Below are 19,954 nucleotides of genomic sequence, written 5' to 3'. Positions count from 1 at the left end.
ATTCAGATTTCCACTAGGAAAACAGTTTGTCAAGAAGAATAGACAGAATATTAGAGAGAATCGAGCGAGTGGGTGGATGAGACTCGGAGAGAGAGAGAGAGAGAAGACGAAAGGGAGTTGGAGAGATTGTACTCGGTTGAATATTAGAAAAAAGATTCGATATCAATGAGTTTGCCCTGAAAGAATTTCTTCAGCTTTTGATGTTATATTCTTGTGGGTCTGCGTGGAATCTTTTACTCAGCCACTGATATTGTGAGAGGAACCAAAATGGTTAAATTAATTAACAGTTAATATTAACAATTAACTTCCTCACCTTTTGTATAAACTCTTGTGTACATAAACATGTTGATAACATACAAGAAACATTAACAATCTGTTGGAATTAGAGTTGAACCAATTAACCGAAGTCCTGTCACCTCAGTGGATCAGCTAACTCTCTCTCTCTCTCTCTCTCTCTGCTTCTCACTTCTCATCATTTCCCAATGGCTTCCCCAAGTTTAGAATGCTATTCTTCATCTTCTGTGGGTAAAAAGCCAACATATTCCGAATCCGTTAGGCCGTTTTCATCTTCAACCATCGCCCCTAAAGTTTCCTTCAGATCAAATTCAATTGATATCGAAAGACGTGATAAATGTGATAGAAAAGGTAAGAGTCCATTTCTCCTTTAATGTGATCCCTTCTCTCTCTCACTCATTTGCATGATCACAATTCGGTCCCGCCAACTGATAATCCATATTTTCTTGATTGTTTTTCTCTCTCCTTCTATTGTTTAATCATTATTCTCACAACAAACATCTCCTATTCTCCTTTCCTCGTTCAATCAATCGAATACTAAGCCATGAAAAATTGAGAAATTCGACTTGATCATCGAAATTAAGGTCAATTGAGTTTTCTACCGAAGTATCTACACTTTTTCCTTCTCTTTTTATGAATCTTCTTTTCATATTCCTTCATTGGAATCAAATTAAGACTAATAACCAGAATCTTTTGCATTGAGTTTGATATAATTATTTACATTTCAGTGATCATGCCTTGAGTCTCATTTTTGTCTTCTCTCTCTTTCATTTTTCTTTTAGGTTCAGGTTCTCTTCCATCTTCTTTTGATGTGGATAAATTGATGAGAAAATTGGAAGAAGATGACAAAGCACTTCGAGAATTGGAAGAAATGGAACTTGAACGCCTCAATATCAACACAACGAGCAATTTGGCCTCAACTACACCAGCATCTTCTTCATCGGCAGTTGAAATGGACGCTTGTTCATCTCAACCACTGACCACAATCCCGACCTCGCAAGCTACAACCACTTCAACTTCTTCCATTGGGTCAACTACAACTGCCGCTTTATCCTCATCAATGCCGGAACTCAATGATCGCCAATCATATGATCGATTGTCACAATTAAACTCTCGCTCGGGAGGACCTTCCATTTCATCAAAAGAATTAGACAAATTGATGAGGAAATTGGAACAAGATAACAAAATTTTGGCTGAATTGGATCAAAAGGTTAAAAGAATATCGTCAAACAACATGGCTTCATCTTCATCTGCCTTGTTATCCTCATCGTTACCAGTACTGACCTCAAATCTTTCTGGACTCCACTCAACTACCCAGTTTCTTTCAGGTTTGTATTTCAATCTCTGTTTATCCGATAATCAATATAATCGTTTATTCATTTGCATCCCAAGTAGAATCGGATTCATAGAGCTTCTTTTCAAACTCAAGGATCAGAGAGAAAAATGATTTCTTTCAACCACCAAACTTCATCAGAATAGAATTATCAACAAATCATTAACAGCCAAAGACTTTGAGTTCGCATCCACTTTTTAAATAATTCACGCAGTTAATGATAATCAAGTAAAGATAATTTTTGGAATCTAATCAGTTGACCATTTTAAGACTACATCACTTAAACTAGTGGACAAACTTATTATCATAACTCTGATTTAACTTTATCTCTCATTGATTATATTCAACTGCGTGAATGATTTAGAAAGTATTAATTGTTGCCAACTCAAAATCTTTGGCTGTATTAGATGGCTGATTAGCAGACCTTCTATCTAAACCATCTCACTGATTGTACATTTTAATTTTCATTGGTAGATCGAAATCATGTTAATCGTGAGAAAAAGTTAACCTTACCAATAAATTCGATGCTTCCAGGAAGAGAAGATCCGTTCCTCATTTTGCAGCAAATTCGAAAAGAACAAGAACTACGTATGGCCGAAGATATTGTCGATAGTATTGAAATACCAAATCGTGGAAGATGTAAAGTATTCATCGCAAGATACAGTTACGACCCATTTAAACAATCGCCGAATGAAAATCCTGAACAAGAACTTCACTTGGCTGCAGGTGATTTCATTCTAGTTTTCGGTGAAATGGACGACGACGGGTTTTTCATGGGTGAAACACTCGATGGTCGAAGAGGTTTAGTTCCTTCTAATTTTATCGAAAAATTAACCGGCGAAGACTTGTTTGAATTCCAAGCCACCGTTTTATATGAAACCAGAGATGGAGACGAATCTAGTGTTAGTTATCCTCCCGAGTTTTATGATGCCCTTCTCAACGATGCCATGGCTCACACCAACTTTCAACATTTGATTGCACCAGGTAAACGTTTGATTAAATGTTAACTCGATCATTCCATCAACAATCAACTTTTTTCTTTATTTTCACTCTGACAGAGGACTTTCACAGAATGAATGATTATATTGAATTAGCTGAGTCTCAGGACATTGATGAAGAAGATTTATCGGACCCCGAAAGAGCTCAAGCCACTGCTGCACGCGATATGGGTAACTAATCATTTTAATTTTTGAAAATTTCTGTATTGATCTCAATGCATTCGATCCAATCCATTCAGTTCCACCGCCCAGGAGATTGATATTGGAGCGGCAATTCCACAAAAGCATTTTAATCTGTTGGCTGCCCCCCGACTGCCCTCCAACTTTCATCGAGTGTTACCAAATTCTCGTTGATGGTGTTCTAAAAGTCACTGTACCAAGCATCGAACGAACAAAAGCCTTAGTCGAAGGTGTTGATTCCTCAATCGTAAGTTGATTAAACTTGGAACATTTATCTTTCTCGAATATGAGTCTGATGGTTTTTCTATTTTAGCCACATCGAGTTAGCATTCGAGCCATAAATAATTCGGGAAGAGCCTCGAAAGATGCAGCATGTACTGTAATCATTGGCAAAAGTGAGTTCGATCAACTGAAACTAGCGAGTATTTCATTTCCTAATCATTTGATTCAATTTCTTCCAATCAGATGTGCCCTTTGCCCCTTGTAGCGTTAAAGCCACCAACATTACCTCAGAATCAGCTTTGATCAGCTGGTTACCCTGTAATAGTAACTTTTATCATGTAGTTGCAGTGAACTCAGTCGAAGTTAAGACCGTTGGCCCAGGAGTTTACAAGCATTTAATCACTGGTTTGGCAGCTAATACCCTTTATCGTGTTTCTATTCGTGCCAAACCTGGTAAACTTATGTCGTCAGAGGAAAAAAATCCAAAAAAACTCGAAATGTTGACCACTTTTGTCGATTTCCGGACTCTACCAAAAAGTATGTCTTCTTTTCTCAATCGCTTCCATTATGAAATTTTTCAAGTAACATGAAAACTTGGGTCGATGCTTTCAGGTCTTCCAGAGCCCCCAGTGGACATACAAGTAGAGGCTGGACCACAAGACGGAACTCTTCTTATAACTTGGCTTCCAGTAACTTTGGACCAATATGGAACCTCCAATGGATGTCCAGTGACCGGTTATGCTGTTTTCGCTGCTCATAAAAAGTTGACAGAAATTGATAGTCCAACTGGTAAATAGATTTATATTTAATTTGATCAATAGATCAAATCAAATGATAGATTTTTTTGTATTATAAATACTGAATCACAAATCTGTTTCACTTTATCGCTCAGGGGACCATGCACTCCTCGATGTTGGCCAAATTGAGAGTTTCCACAAAAAAGCTGTTACAGTTCGCACAAAATCAGGAGAAAATCTATCCCAAGATTCGATGCCTTGTCAGATACCCGATGACCTGATTAAATTGTCTGCTCATCGAAAGGTATTTACAATGAGACTCGATACAAACCTAATCCTTTTTAGATCCATTGATCACCCATAGTTGAAATTAGTAATCAGTATCATGCGATTTATGTTCAACTCATGATTTGCTATTTTCGCGATTTTTCCATCATGAATGGTTTCAATTCAATTATCAACTTTTACTATTTGATAACAGTTAAAATGGTGAAACGTAATTCCGGCAACCTAAAATTACAATTCGATGAAATGTTCATTTATATTCTATTCTTTCTATTCGATTTTATTTTCTCAATTTTCTTTTTAGACTGAAAGATGTTACGGACAAAATTACCAATCGAATTTGGATATTTATCCATCGACTCCCATCAACCAATTTAGCTTAGTTAATAATCATTTTCTCAAGTCAATTATGGTTCATGATTTTGCTTACAATTAAGATCACGACCGATTCACTGACCAATCTAAAAGATTGTTATGTTTAATTGTATTGAGTTATCAATGTTGAGTTGAATTCGTTCATCTCTTAGTTAGAGAAAAGTTTTTTAATCAACTTAATTTTAAGCAAAACAAAATGGAATCGAATTCAAGTATTTAAAGACTTCGATTACTCATTTCAGAATTACAATCATTGTCTGCATGTATTACAGGCCCAGGGTAGAGTCCATTCTGATTCTGAATCGGAAACTGAGATGAATCAACTAATGAGTAATGTTGCTCGGAGATCCAAAGTTTTCGATCCTTCAACAAATCAGGTAGAAAATCAACAAAATTGCATCGGTCATTTTTTGTGTCACCGTTTGTCTATTTGTCTTTGTGCGAATTGGATCAGTTCGTTTAACTGCTAAAATCTTAGACCCGATCAATAAATCGAGAAATTAAAGGAAAGAAAATAATTCCAAATAAGATTTTAGCACCGGTCGTTCAGATCCTTCAAGTCTCGCGTTTGTTTGATCCTTTGTTGTTCGAAAGTCTTTTGTAGCACATTTCGAATGCGCTATGTCTTGTGTCTGAATGCATGTGGTGTTTCCCGTTGTTCCTTAGAACGTTAATCGTCGTAATTCATTAAATTGTCGTAAAGATGATTCTCACTTTGAGCGATCTTGGTCCATTTTGCTATGGAATATTGAAATAACGGACAAAAGGCGCAACAAGTTGAATCATTTTTCGACTTTACCCAATTCACTTTAATTGGATGTAAGAAACTCATGAAAACTTTCTTGTATTTCCACGACAGGTACATCCAGGCCATCCGAGTTTGAGAGCACCAATGCGAACCCATCCTTCAATGGTAATTAATTATTTTCCAAACACAAAAGTCTACTTATTGTTATAAATATTAATTTTTATTGTTGATCTTATCTGAAGCGACACTATTCAAGCCAACATCACCAACTGCCCCTTCATCATCAGCCATATGCCTCACACCATCAACACCACCCTGGTCATCATTTGCAACATTCATATCACCAGCAACCACATCAACTGCACTCACAGTCGTTACAGCAACATGCTAATCTTGCCAACCGTCATGGCGGTGTAATGTCAATGCAACATCAACAATTTCATCCTCAAAATCAACACCCAATGCAAATGCAACAACAGGGCTTCCAATCGAACTCCGGAACCATGCAAACCAATCCAAACCGAATGACCATTCCATCCATAGGTAAGAAATTTTCTGAGTTTGTGAGAATTTCAGGATTTTCACAATTTCGAATTTGTTAACATTTCAATTCGGGATCTTTTTCCTATTGCATGAACTCAGCGATTACTAAAGATACGCCGAGTGAAAGCGTCAATCCAATCGAAAGCTACTCGGAGGAGGAATTTGAGGCGACAATGAAAGGCAGAGGGGGACGATATGGTGGCCCATCTCCACAGCCTCCTCACAGAAGTCGACAGTACAGTGAATATGAACGATCCCATTTCGGGGCTGGTCGAATTCGTGGACCACGAGATTTAAGATGGTTCATTGCTCTTTACGATTACGATCCACTTACAATGTCACCAAATCCTGATGCTGCTAATGAAGAGTTACCTTTTCGAGAGGGCGATCTCATTAAGGTAAATTAGATTATCTATTAATTGAATCAATAAACATGCGTTGATGAAATTTTTCTAATTAAAATTGCGACTTTTCCTATAAGATCTACGGTGATAAAGATCCTGATGGATTTTTTCGCGGTGAATCAAACGGAAGAATCGGTTACGTGCCTTGTAACATGGTTTCCGAAGTCCAATGTGATCCCGAAACGGGCCAACCTCTTCGAGGAACAAATGACAATGATCCTTGGGGCCATTTACCGGTTAAAAAAATGGTTGCACTCTATGACTATGATCCTCAGGAGCTCTCGCCGAATCCTGATACTGAGGTATAACTAATCACTTCTCGATCTTTACATCGACGATTATATTTCACTTCAACGAATTTTTAATTAGTCTTACAATCAAAAAAACACGAGTATTCTAATTCTATTTCTCAGAGCGTTGACAGAAATGCTGAGCCTAAAGTAAATCTGTCGCATCATTTTCTATTAGTATCATAGCAATTTTAGCCCAAACTCAAAATTCGATTTGTCATCAATCTCAACGAAAAACGAACCATTTCATGTGAAGTAAATGTAAACTTCGCCTTCGAGTCCACTTGAAGCACAACTGAAAATCGCCGAAATTAGAAACTAGAATTCCATCCAATTAAAGAAGCAGCTAAAACAAGATAATTGTATTGATGCTTTTGCCTGTGCTGATTAGTAGTTAGTTAGTAATACATCACATGATTAGAAAATATGAGCTCATTTAGATAGTGACATGACCTTTCATGACCCAATAAAGGGATATGGTTCATTCAGTTATCGAGAGAAAACCGAGAGTCGATTTCGGATGAGCCATAAGCCCTTTGCTATCATCTATTTGATTGATTTGATTCCCATTTATGATTTGATAGAGTACTGGGATAAAGAGCAAGAAGTGTTATTTTTAATTTAATCATTTCGCAATATTTAATTTGAATTTCGTTTGTTGTATCCAACTTCTTGCTCTCTCTCTCTCTTCATGTTTCTTGCCTTTTACATTCTCTTCCTGCTTTCCCTTAGGTGGAGTTAGCTTTTAATGCTGGTGATGTGATTTACGTTTATGGTGAAATGGATGAAGATGGTTTCTTCATGGGAGAGCTTAGTGGTGTCCGCGGTTTAGTCCCGTCGAACTTTTTAACCGAATCTACTGATCGACATGTGAGTTTATCACAATCCATGGAATGATAAGAAAACAATTCACTGTTTAAACTTTAATAATGTTCACAAGTTTGATGCGCTTTCACCTTGAAAGCTAATAATCTGATAATCTTTCAAAGACTTGGAAATGTTACTTTATATTACCTATTGAAACAAACATGGAAAACTATCACAAGCTCATTTTCATGCTTTTATATCATTAATATTTCTAACCAATCACAATTGTGATGCTGATTATTCGTTAAGCAATGACTTGGATAAACTTTACAACCTCAATCAAACTTATTTAGCTAACATCTCTCTCTCTCTCTCTCTCTCTCTCTCTCTCTCTCTCTTTGCATCTTCATCCTCTGCATGAGTGCGATTGATTTGTTCAGACAGCATCTTCTGAACTAAGTGATAGCTGTTATAAAACTGATGCGTTATAATAATACTGAGTTAAAATCTAATTATGCTACAGTTTTTTTTCAGTTTATCAAAAGCAGTAAAATTTACTTAATTTTGTTTACTTTTGTCTTTCTTTAAAAGGGTCAAATGAGAGGACGACAAGGAGTGCAAGGCTATCAACAGCAATATCCACAAGGGCCGGTGAATCAACCTTACGGGTCAGTTCAAAGCTCTAATATTTATGGATCCAATGTGTATCAAGGATCAGGTATGGCCCAAGGTCAAGGAATAAGGCCACAAGGACAATATGTTAACCAAACTATGGGAATGCAACAACAATCTCAATTTGGAATGGTAGGAAATAATCATCGTCCTAACAGTTTGGATCTCGGAATGAATCAACAAAGAATGGGCCAAGTTGGTCAACAACAAATGACGAATCAACAAATGCAGCAACAAACTCAACAAACTTCATCGTTGAATCCATTTTCCAGTTTATTCGCAAGTGGTAAAAAGATTCTTGAAGATGCGACAACACCTCGTGGTGGTCAACCCAATAACTTTAGTGGATTTGGACAACAACAAGTTCAACAGCAAATACCAACGCAACAAAATTATCAGCAACAACAAATGTCCACACAACAGCAACAACCCCAACAACTACAACAACTACAACAACAACAACAACAGCAACAGCAGCAACAGCAGCAACAGATGCAGCAAATGCAACAACAGTCCCAACAACAGTTCAAACAAGGGCCAAGGTTCGGGCCTATGCAGACAAAGCAACCGCAACCACAACAGCAACAGTATGGACAAGGCTATTATGGTGCTCCGACAAATCAAATGGGTCAAATGGGGCAGATTGGCCAAATGAACCAAATGAACCAAATGAGCCAAATGGGTCAAATGAATCAGATGGGCCAAATGGGCCAAATGGGACAAATGCAACAACAAAACCAAGCTCAACAACAGGGACCCACATTATCTGGAGCTCTTGGGGCCGTGAAAAGCATTTTCAAAATATAATCTGATCATTTCAACTTTATTTTTATTTCCGATTGCGAAGAAAATGATCGATTCTCAATCGAGGTTCGATTCATCTTTTTCGTTATTGCGATCTCCAAATGCTGTGAGAGACGAAGCAGCACTTATACTAACATAAGTGTTTTCTTTTTCATAAAACTAAACTTTGGTTTTGTCTTGATATTCTTTATATTATTTGGAATTTGGATAACCAGGAAAACTATAATTATCGTAATTTTTATTTGCTTAAGAGACAAAAACTTGAAAATAATTAAATTAATTTCAAGTATTTTACTAATTATGATTTCAGAAGAAATTAACTTGATATGATAAACAATTGCTCTCTCTCTCCCTCTCTCTATCTTGGTTTTCCAATTAGTTTTGGTCGTGCCTTAGACTCTTTTATTTTATCATTTTTTTCTTTCGCCAGATCAAAATGTTTGTGAGATAAAAGAAAACAACATAAAACCAACATCGAGAAGGAATAAAGTTCTAATACTTTGATGGAAACTTTTCAGAATTTCTGGTTCAGCCTGAAAGTGGAAACACCTTCTTAAACCACCAACAATATCTTATTGTTTCAACAAAATGATTAACACAAATTCACTATTTCTATTGGTTTCAATGGTATAATCATGATCTATTGGTTATAACACATTATTATTATATCACAATTATTATAACAATTGATTATATGCTAATCAGTGGTAATATGGTTGAAACAAATTTTTCTTTTACTACCGTAACTGTTTGATTATTATTATTGTAATCCCAATCAATCCTTAAACTTTCAATCCTAATCCTGATCCTCAAATCGACATCTATCGACGCAAAAAACATTCTATTCACATATTATGATGAATTAGTTACTGGATAATTTATCGAATCTATGCCACCCGACACCAACAGAAATTACTCCGAGCATGAAACAGCCTAAACAATGACCTGAGTGTACCTGAATTGACACATGAATTTTCAAGATTCTTCCGCTGGTGATGCCCAAACTAAAAGATAATTAAATATAAATGATTTCAGTTTGCGCCTTCAAATGGTTCAATTTCCATAATTAATTCAAACTCATTTTAATTGATGAAACTTAGAACTGAATACTGATTTTTACTAGAAACTTATACAGAATTGATATATACTGTAATTTGGATTCTGTGAATTATCAGAAAATAACAGAAGTTCAGAGCAATCAAACTCGGTGCAAATTTCCTGATCCTTTCTCTTTCTTTTATTATGTTCTAATTGACCAATGGACAGGAGAAAAAATTGACTGATTATTTAGAATTAAACAAGACAAGATAATAAATAAATTCAACTTGAGTAAGGAGAGTAAAGACAAAAAATGTCTATTATTTGGTACATGGGAGAGATTCTCATGTCATCATTGTGTCGTAAGTAGAGACAATTATCATCTACTCTAAATTTGGTGGAGAATACTTTTTACTCTCCACATCATTTCAGTTATATTCTAGTTCGTGTTGAGCAAATACTAACTCCTTGTTATCTGAAAGGTTGAATCATGAACAAGTCAGAAATCATGATGATGAGTTAATTCTGGCCTCAAATTGATTCAGTCTCACTACCTTGACTTCAATACAGCCTAAAACTCGTGAATGAGGATAATAAAATCCAATGATTAACAAGCAACTCAATCAGAATGACCTTGGATCAGGTTATTTGTAATTGAAGACCCAGAAATTCAGCGTCTCTCTTGGAGTGAAATATTTCCCCTCCTTTCTCATTATCCTCTTTCCACCCAATTGGTAGACTAAAGAGAAACTCAATTCAATTTGATTATAATAGATTTAGATGATGAGAACATAATAAAATCTATTTATTAAGTGAAATCATAATGAAATTGATGATTACTCAGGTAAATTGTGGAATCATGAAAGATGATTAACCTTGCTCTAGTTCTGATTCAACTTAATAACGGTAACCAACATTAACCAATTTATAGATTGTTACTCATTTAGACTCGAAGGTTAAGTTTACAAGGTTCATATAATATCATCTTTTACCATGTACTCAACAATTTATTTATGGTTCATGCGTGTTGATAGAGAATCACAATTAATCTAAGCCATCATTATTGATTATTTGAATATCTATCATGATGAAATTTACAAGGCTTTTCTTAGGTGTGATTTATTAATAGTTAATGATTAACATGATACATTTCATGTTAAAAGCTTGATTAACGTTAGGTAAAAGGTGACTTCAAGTAAGAAAAATGTCGCATTCAAAATGTTTTTCACATTAAAAGATCTGAGGCTTTCGATTGATAATTTTCATTCATTCAGATTAATTCATGGTAATTGTCTTCCTTATATTAAACTCTGAACAGTTGTAACTTGATTAACTGACAATAATTCATTAAGATATTGAGATAATAACATTTATTTGTAATAAACAACAACTGTAAACATTTGAGATTTGATCTGAAATGTTGAAAGAGATCAATAAAAAAAGGTGTGTCAAATGTTCAACTTGCATCCAATGATATTGTTATAGCAATGAAAAGAAAGAAAGAAAGAGAGAAAGATGAAAAGTAGTGGGTGAGGAGGAAAACGAGCCTATGGGAAATGCTGGAGTTATAATGTTACAGGGAAGGAAAATGATGGTTAGTATGATGATAAAAGGGAAGATGCAATTTATTGAGAGGGAAATTTTCTTGTGATGTTCTCGATCGATAAGTGAAGCCAGGGAACAATGATGATGAGAAGATGATCAACAGCGCATATGAAGAAGAAAATGTCTTCTTCTTTCTTTTCTCTTTCTGTCCCATTCATAAACTCACACTAAACATGTCGAAATGATTTCATTTCTTCTCATATGATTACAATTATCGAATTAATTAATTATTCTGTTGTTATTCAGCCTACAGAGTTTCAGTTATTTACTTGGCTCCGTTAAGATGATTCAGCTCATGTTATCGTTTAATTGTTTGTGTTTTTAATTGAATATTGTTGTTTTCCGTTTAATGTCAATTGTCTCTCTGCTTTGATTGTGTTTTAATCGATGTTTAATCAAAAGATTACAGTTTTTTGTTATCACCTTTATCTTGATTCTTTCATCTTATTATCTAACTGATTGACAAACAACAATTAAGGACTTTGTGATTACCTTGATTAACTATTTCTTTGATTATATTGATTGTCTACCTATCAAATTTGGTCAATTAATCTTTTTTCTTCAAATGAATCCATTTAATTGTTAATTTTTCGCAAAAGTTTAGAATTTGAATGAATTTTGATCAATTGTAAGATTAAACTTGAAAAGGTGATAATTAAACTGATCAAATAGTTCACGATGCATCTTCACTTTGAACGGATTGAAAAGCCTCATTCATATTCCGATTGCAATATACTGAGTTTATCATGGATGGGAAAAGTACCTGCTGGGTTGTTACAGTCACAGGATGAAGACAGTTGGAAATTAAACCGCACTAATTACTACCAAGATGGTTGGATTGCCTTGGGCACAAGTCGTGGTATTGTGGGTGTTACATTTACCACGTGTCGCACTAGTAAACTTCCTGCCCTTGAACTTCCCCCTCGAACCAATTATAACCTTCGTGGTCATCGGTCGGAGGTTACGTTGGTAAAATGGAATGAACCTTATCAAAAGTTGGCCTCATGTGACTCTTCGGGAATTATTTTTGTTTGGATCAAGTATGAAGGACGTTGGTCAGTTGAGCTAATCAATGATCGTAATACTCAAGTTATTGACTTCGCTTGGTCACACGATGGTCGAATGGCTTTGATCTGTTATATTGATGGTTTTGTCCTCATTGGCTCGGTGGCTGGTCAACGTTATTGGTCATCATTACTCAACTTAGAATCTTGTTCAACTACTTGTGGTATTTGGACTCCAGATGATCAGCAGGTCATTTTCGGTACTTCCAATGGAAGCATTCTAGTAATCGATATTAACGGTACAATAGTTGCTCAGCTATCGATTCGTGAGCATCACTCAATCTTATCAATGGCCTGGTCAAGTGAAAAGTTTAAAATGGAAGATATTGAAGAGGAAAACAATACAGTTAATAGAAATACCAACAACTATGCCAACAATGTATTTACAAATGAAAGTGACCAAAGTGATCAAATGATCCAAGGGTCAACCAATGGGCCGTCACCTCGAGTCTACGTGTTGTCGATTTGTTTTGATGACGGAATTTTGTATTTGCTTAAAAACTACGATGACATTTGTCCGATCACAGTTCGAACAAACTTGAACACAATCAAAATGGAATGGTCAAATAAAGGTGATATTCTTGCGGTCGGTGGACACACAATCGAAGAGACAAATCCTAATAATCATGGAAACAGCAAGAACAGTAACTATTTAAATAGCTCGAGTTGTACAAACACTTCTCCCAAATATATTAATATGATTAAATTGTACAGTGAGATTGGATTGATAAGATATCAAGTTAAACTTGATTATACTGGGCATCCAATTAGCGCACTGACCTGGGGTCATAATGATAAACGATTGTTTGTCGGGACTGGACCAGTTCTTCACATCGCTTGGGTGACCAAAAAAATAGCTCCTCTCCATCTTCTCTGTCGTCTTAGCATTTATAAACGATTGACCAATGAAACTGCTGTCGATTCTCTTCCATTGCCTAATTGCTTACAAAATCTTGTGGTCAACCTCTTTGGCCGAACCCTCAGGTGCTATCTTCCAGACAACCTTAATCTAACCAAATTTAATGTTAACCCTCCAGTCAACAACACTCGTCTCTATTGTACTCTGATCCGTCACGATGAAGATTCTATCGGGAGTTCATCATCTTACGTTTTATATCTTGAATATCTCGGTGGTTTGGTCCCTATACTGAAAGGTAAACGTACAAGTAAGATCAGGCCAGAATTTGTCATTTTTCATCCCCAGTCGCAGCTCTCTGGTGAAGGTTTAAAGATTGAAAGTCGATCGAGATTCAAAGGTAATAGTGAAAGTACGAGTGGCTATTATAGCGATTCCGGACTCAATAGTCGAAGTCAAAATAGAAAAGGCCAACTAAACACTCTTTACTGGAACTCGACATCAACACCAGGAACATCTGATAGTGAAAATGAGGACAATAGTTTGACCATTCGAGTTCGACGTAGACGCAGACAACATCGTGGACGTCGAAACCAAGGAAACGAAGAAAATGATATCAATCGACTCACTCGGCCTGGATCAGACCACGTTAAGCCTGAAAGTACTTATGCTGATTCGATGCCTGAAGATGAAAAGTTGACACTGATTACATCTAACATTTGGGGAACTAAATTCAAAATTCTTGGCCTGGTTCCTTGGCTGCCCTCAAATCTTGGATCGGTTGCTTATCGAACAAGTTTACTTCACCTTCAACCGCGACAAATGACACTGAAAATCAAGGAACTTGGTGGGAAAAGAGAAGGGGTAATCGGTGGGTTCGAGGGCTTAGATAGAAACGTAACAAGTTCAGACGACGAAGATGAGAATATGGTTGCAGGGAGCACTTCCTTCGAGAGAGATTGTGCCATTCCAGTTGCTCCAATGACACCGAAAAAAACTCTTAGAAATCATTCGTCTAGATCACATCCAATTTCTAATTACGATCCAATCAGATCAGAAACATTAGATCATAATTATGTTGATTTATTAACGAATCTTTCTGAAGATTTATTAACACTCCATGTCAACGGTAACTCAAATTTTCAACAAATGCCCAGCATGGAATTGGCCCCTGCATCGTCAACTTCATTTGTTCAATCATCAGGATACAATAATAGAGCAACAATCAAATCAATCACAGTCCAACCTCCACCGACATCAAGTTCAATATCAACACAAACGAGTTTCCAATCATTAACCGATATTCTCAATCCTTTGATACTAATGACAAATGAAAAACCAACCGTCCAAATGTTAACAGAAAATAATTTGGAGAACATTCAAAGCGATTCGAAACAAAGTTGCCTCAATGATTTCTGTTCAGTGAGTAAATCATCTACTGATTGTTATCCAGGTCCAAGTACGACTAATTCCAATTCATGGATAGCCTTTGATCGTGATGACACCTTAGAAAACGCTGTACCTACACTACGAACCAAAAAAAGCTCAACGTTCGAAATTAAAAGTCCCCCTCAACTATCATCGCCAACAGCAACATTCCCAATGCCAAGTAACAGTATTGGATTAATATCAACACCTCGAAGCCTTCATTACAATAATAAGTTTACTAACAACAATCGTGATCCACTGACTCGTAACACCTCGAGACCTGATCCCATTGGAGACGGTGGGAAGGCCTTTCCACTGATCTGTGATACAAACCATTCAAATACAAACAATTGTTACAAATTGCCTTTTGTTGAAAGTGGACGAAATGGTGCCATCAACCATATTCACCATCAGCGCTCAGCATCACCGCCTAAGACAATAAGTTCGCCCACAAAATGGTTTTCATCTTCATCTAATCCTCACCAATACAAGAATTCAAATTCTTATTGTGAGCTCGACGATTGTTTAGTTGAAGGAAAACATATTCATACGTCCAACACAGGTCATGACATTAAATTCATCGATGATGCTGAAACCGAAAGTGAAATGAGCCTCGAGATTTTGTCCCCATCGACCGGCTCCTTCGGTCGATCACCATCACTCCTCTTTTACCGCAATCACTCATCAATTGCTCAAACTCAACCAAATTCTTCATCAACAATCCATGGGTCATTCATTAATTCACAACAAGCAAATGATTCCAATTATTCTCATAATAGTAACAATAATATTAGGGAAATTATCGAATTTGCAAATATTCGAAGTGACCCTGAAGGATCGGGTTCATCTCAACGTCGATATATTTTGTCAACAAATAAACGTAGCAGCCTTGAAGATGAAAGTGACGATGAATTAAATGTAAAGTCCAATTGTTTGTCTTTCGACGGTGATCATTGTGTTGATGGAAAAGGATTAACTTTATCTTCATCATTCTGTAAATGTACCACTTTTTGCAAATGCACCGACAATGAAGATGATCATCGCAATCATTTAACTGTTAATGGCAACTCATTGGAATTGAATAATGATCATAGATCTTCACTAATGTCATCCCCTGTTCATGTGAGACGCAGGAAAGTGTTTCTAAACTTTGACTCGGAAGAGCTGCTCAACAGTCTTAATGACTGTAGCACCTTGTTGGCTGAAACATTTTCGACATCTAATCAACTTGGCTCAAGGGGTAACGGTTTGAATGGATCCAGAGGTGGACCAAGAACAGGCCACCGAGGGAGCTTACCACAGGCAGTGGCTCCGAATGAGAGTGAAAGTTTCTACAAAAGTTTTCGAAGTCAATTGTTCAATCGTAGTTTACCAACATCACCCATGTTAAATTCAAGCAAATCTCGGAAATCTCAAGGGAAAAGTATATTTTATAGCCCAACGATGTTCCGAAAAGTTATGAAACAAAAGTAAGTCTGATTAGAACTTTCAAGAAATGGACGGCCAATTTATTGAAATTCGTTTGTATCTTGTCCTTAGATTAAATTATTTCGACTGTAGTTCTGAGGATGATGGCAGCTCTGACGATGAATTTCTCAGTCAAGATTTTCGCAATTTAGGATCATTCCAAAAATCGAGTATCGAAAAGAAGATCAAAGTTAAAAGACGAAGCAGTCGAATTCAACCTGATCAATCGATTAACCAACGACATTCTGGTGGAAGGGAATTTCTATTACACAATAAGGCTCCGCTTTGGAATGAAGTTAGTCAAGTTTATCAACTGGACTTTGGTGGTCGAGTCACTCAAGAATCGGCCAAAAACTTTCAGATTGAACATCAAGGGAAACAGGTAAACTCCATGAGAATAATCAACAATCAAACAAATTATAGCGGAAAAAGAAGACATTTACTGTTAACTAAAGGTGGATGATGTTTTGGTGTATCGAGTAACTTTTTTATTCCTTCTTATAATAGGTAATGCAGTTCGGTCGAATCGACGATAATGCATACACGCTCGATTTCCAATACCCGTTCAGTGCTTTACAAGCATTAGCAGTCGCTTTGGCCAATGTCACGCAGAGATTGAAATAATAACAATAAATTGGCTACAATACTTTGGCTGTTTTCTTAATCATCTTGTGGATCGGAAATTTTGCTTAATTGACTGAGCCAGTTCCATATTCATCACACAACCTAAACAGAACTAATCAGATGCTATTGAATTGGAGTATCGCTCCTTTTAGTTTATATCTAATTGTTTCTTTCGAATCACCATAAAAATGGGAATATTACGATCAGAATACTCTTAATTTGTATACAAGCGAAAAAATTAAAAATTAAATCGAAAAGAAATGTCATCTTAATAAACGTTAAATCAATTGAGTAAATTACAAATTCAAAGTGAAAAGAAAAGCAAGATCGATAGAAATGGTTTACCAATTAAAAATTAAATAGAATCAATAATCGAATATTAATTTAATTGAAAATGATAAACTACGATAATTACGATCAATGGTTATCCGATTCAACAGATTTTCTGAATTTTTGCTGTGCAATTAACATTTTTAACTAAATGATTCGAATACGAGCCAAAATTCCTTCATAAACTCATAAGAAACTATCACATTACCATAAAACGATGGTACCAGTGGTCTCAGTCTATTCCTAAAATGAATCAGCAAATACTCAGTTTGATTCTCATTGAAATAAACTTTTATCTTGATGTTATCATTTTCTAACTGACTTCAGTTAGAAAGTGAATGAAATGATTTGAGATTAAAAATTTTAATTGAACAATTTATTGGTTAATTTAATTTAGTTAATACATAGAAATGCAATTCGAATGGTTTTCGCTTGAGGGTTTTAATTGTGTTTGCTTGTATTCGTGTTTCATGGTTGACTTTTCATCCAATTTTGTGTTTATTTGTTTCTTGTCAATTTATTTTGTATCTAATTTTTAATTGGTTATTTCTAATTTCATAATATAATAGAATGTTAATGATAATAAATTAGAAAACGATATTTTACTTGAAATTAAGATTAATATTTGATTTCAAGAACAAAGCAAAAAGAAACAAGCAATGAAATGGGACACAAACATTTCGGTTTTGATCTTGATCCCATTTACTAATTTCCTTTTTTGCTAATGAAAAAAAATTAATTGATTATTCAGAATCAAACAAGGAAAATACTTTCTCATTTCAACACAGTTTGGATTAGAATTGATTTGATTACAGTTTGCAGTGGTCCATTGATTAAATGGTGATGTTAAATACTCCAAACAGATCATTCATTAACTTTGGTAATTAATGGTGATTAGACTAATGTATTCATCAAGTGACGAAAAGATTTCAACAGGGATGAAAGCATTGAAATCGATGCTCAAGATCCGATGATTTTCAATTGTTGGTGAGAATTAAACAAGAAGAAACAAAGTTCACAAAGAAAAATTGAAACAAATGATAAACCCAAGAAAGAGGAGAAAATTCAATTGACTGTTTTATATAAAGAACACAAATTAAATGTAAGCAAAAAAACAGGGTAACAATTAGACAAGTAAATTAAGTTGAGAATCACATGAAAAGTGTTTAGAGACGAGAGTTTATATTCAGCTTATAGCAGAAACACCGTCTAGAGTTGGTTGGTTGTTTTATTCTTGCACCGCAAGACTTTTGTTTATGTAAAGGTGAGTCGATTTCGTCATTTCCAGAATATATGTTGCTCGGAAAATAGTTAATTGTAGTAAAACAAGAGCATTGTTGGTAAGTTGATTGATCACAATTTCCAAGATGCTGAAGATCCAAAGGAAAAGTTAACCAGACATTTAACCCAAAAAGTTTGTGTTTCCCTCTGGTGACTTTCTGGTCAGTCGAGTTTCCCTTCGCTCCATTGGAATAAAAAGTCACTTGAAGTTCCGCAAGATGGCGACGCAAAGCTTGGAATTAATTTTATCCTCTTGGAAAAAAGGAATTTGATATCAACATTTTTCTTTGATTGTTATCATATTTTCATAATTGCTTTTGAGTTTTTCGCTTACGATTCTGTACAAAATCGGCTGTTTGTCTATTGAAGTTACACAGAAAATTAGTGCATTGGTGCTCCAATTGAATCTTGATTTACAATGAGGAATCAATCTGGGATTTGAAGATAATTTGATTTGATTTGGTTTCCATTATCATTACAATTATGTTTCTCGTTATAATATTGGTTTTAAAATAAATAACATCGAGTTGGGAAATTTTTAACAATAGATAATCAGACGAAAAGAGGGAAACAGGGAAACAAAAAATGACAATAATTTGAATCATTTTCAACAAGAATCCATTGTAATGATATGATTTTAACAATTAGGATAATATAAGATTATCACTTGATATAATACCAATTTCGGAATAGAATTGCCGTTTTTTCGTGAACCAATAACCCATGTCAAAGGAAACATGAGGTTATAACGTAAATTAGCTGAAATGTTGAGTGAAACTTTTTCCACTGTTCATGTTTAATCAAAAGACTTTCATGATTCTCCATCATAATTACAAAATATGGAGCTAGAAACATTTTCATAATTAATTAACTTTCAACTATCAAGTTAATCGTTAATTGTAGCTGATTATCTCTCCTTCTACCCAATGGATGATAATAAACATGAACAAAGTGGCAAAAATCACCAAACATGTACAAAGTTTTTTATACTCGGTTACAAGTTCCCATTAAAAATTCATTTTGTTTGTTTTCTCATGATAACATTTAATGGTTCTTGTTATCATAAACTAAGAACATGGAATCGAAATGAAAAGAAAGCATAGATTAATAATATTGTTCTGAGGATATCAAAGGAACACTCATGATCATCATCATGAAATGTACTCATGAAAGAAAAGAAAAGAAAAGAAAAGGAATAGATGTTTTTTCAATTGGATATTTTTGATTGTGAGTTCAATGAACAAATAAGTTGTTGTTGTTGCTCAATTAAACTCTCGAGTGAATTAATCAAATCAATAGACAATTTCAGTTAGCTTATAATTATGATTTCAATTGATTTGTTGCTGTTACAATCAGTGAATAAATCGTACGACAGTTGCAACCATAAATTATTATGAAAAATTTGAGACAATTAATAAACATTTAGTTGCCATTTTAAAATCAATCATCAGCATTCAAGTATCCAAATCAATGCCAAATAAGTGATATTTTTTCATTTGTTACATTGAAATTGATTGTTACAATTTGAGGGAGACAGAAAATATTAATAATATAATACGATTGGAAATT

General features: G+C 35.2%; 2 protein-coding genes across 4 annotated transcripts; both read left to right on the top strand.

Annotated features, from left to right (window-relative positions):
• The first annotated feature begins 16 nt into the window (after window positions 1-16).
• LOC128396423 (RIMS-binding protein 2-like) lies at window positions 17-10,519 on the top strand. Of its 3 annotated transcripts, XM_053357000.1 has the most exons (17): window positions 17-645; window positions 1,077-1,622; window positions 2,102-2,611; window positions 2,686-2,796; window positions 2,865-3,052; window positions 3,119-3,200; window positions 3,271-3,564; window positions 3,640-3,816; window positions 3,920-4,068; window positions 4,354-4,431; window positions 4,697-4,801; window positions 5,284-5,337; window positions 5,415-5,715; window positions 5,815-6,113; window positions 6,197-6,421; window positions 7,142-7,279; window positions 7,808-10,517. In XM_053357000.1, the coding sequence occupies exons 1-17, from the start codon at window positions 483-485 to the stop codon at window positions 8,693-8,695; spliced, it is 4,308 nt and encodes a 1,435-aa protein (XP_053212975.1). In that variant the 5' UTR covers window positions 17-482; the 3' UTR covers window positions 8,696-10,517. The 3 variants fall into 3 exon arrangements, with proteins under 3 accessions (XP_053212975.1, XP_053212977.1, XP_053212978.1); XM_053357002.1 differs by lacking the exon at window positions 7,142-7,279 and having other exon boundaries at window positions 7,808-10,519; XM_053357003.1 differs by lacking the exons at window positions 4,354-4,431; window positions 4,697-4,801 and having other exon boundaries at window positions 68-645; window positions 7,808-10,511.
• Window positions 10,520-11,352: 833 nt separating this feature from the next.
• LOC128396422 (tubby-related protein 4-like) lies at window positions 11,353-17,067 on the top strand. The gene is made up of 3 exons (XM_053356999.1): window positions 11,353-16,152; window positions 16,223-16,532; window positions 16,658-17,067. The coding sequence occupies exons 1-3, from the start codon at window positions 12,014-12,016 to the stop codon at window positions 16,772-16,774; spliced, it is 4,566 nt and encodes a 1,521-aa protein (XP_053212974.1). The 5' UTR covers window positions 11,353-12,013; the 3' UTR covers window positions 16,775-17,067.
• The last annotated feature ends 2,887 nt before the right edge of the window (window positions 17,068-19,954 follow it).

Source organism: Panonychus citri, unplaced genomic scaffold (genome assembly GCF_014898815.1).
Source record: "Panonychus citri isolate SS breed McGregor unplaced genomic scaffold, ASM1489881v1 Contig00144, whole genome shotgun sequence".
Classification (NCBI taxonomy): domain Eukaryota; kingdom Metazoa; phylum Arthropoda; class Arachnida; order Trombidiformes; family Tetranychidae; genus Panonychus; species Panonychus citri.
The sequence above is the reverse complement of the archived record's forward strand: the minus strand, read 5'-3'. Positions and strand labels throughout refer to the sequence as shown.

Coding starts and splice junctions, on each gene's coding strand:
- LOC128396422 (XM_053356999.1), top strand. CDS start 12,014: ATGCATCTTCACTTTGAACGGATTGAAAAGCCTCATTCATATTCCGAT. Junction 16,153..16,222: donor CGAAAAGTTATGAAACAAAA/GTAAGTCTGATT, acceptor TCTTGTCCTTAG/ATTAAATTATTTCGACTGTA. Junction 16,533..16,657: donor TTGAACATCAAGGGAAACAG/GTAAACTCCATG, acceptor TTCTTATAATAG/GTAATGCAGTTCGGTCGAAT.
- LOC128396423 (XM_053357000.1), top strand. CDS start 483: ATGGCTTCCCCAAGTTTAGAATGCTATTCTTCATCTTCTGTGGGTAAA. Junction 646..1,076: donor TGATAAATGTGATAGAAAAG/GTAAGAGTCCAT, acceptor TTTTTCTTTTAG/GTTCAGGTTCTCTTCCATCT. Junction 3,053..3,118: donor AAGGTGTTGATTCCTCAATC/GTAAGTTGATTA, acceptor TTTCTATTTTAG/CCACATCGAGTTAGCATTCG.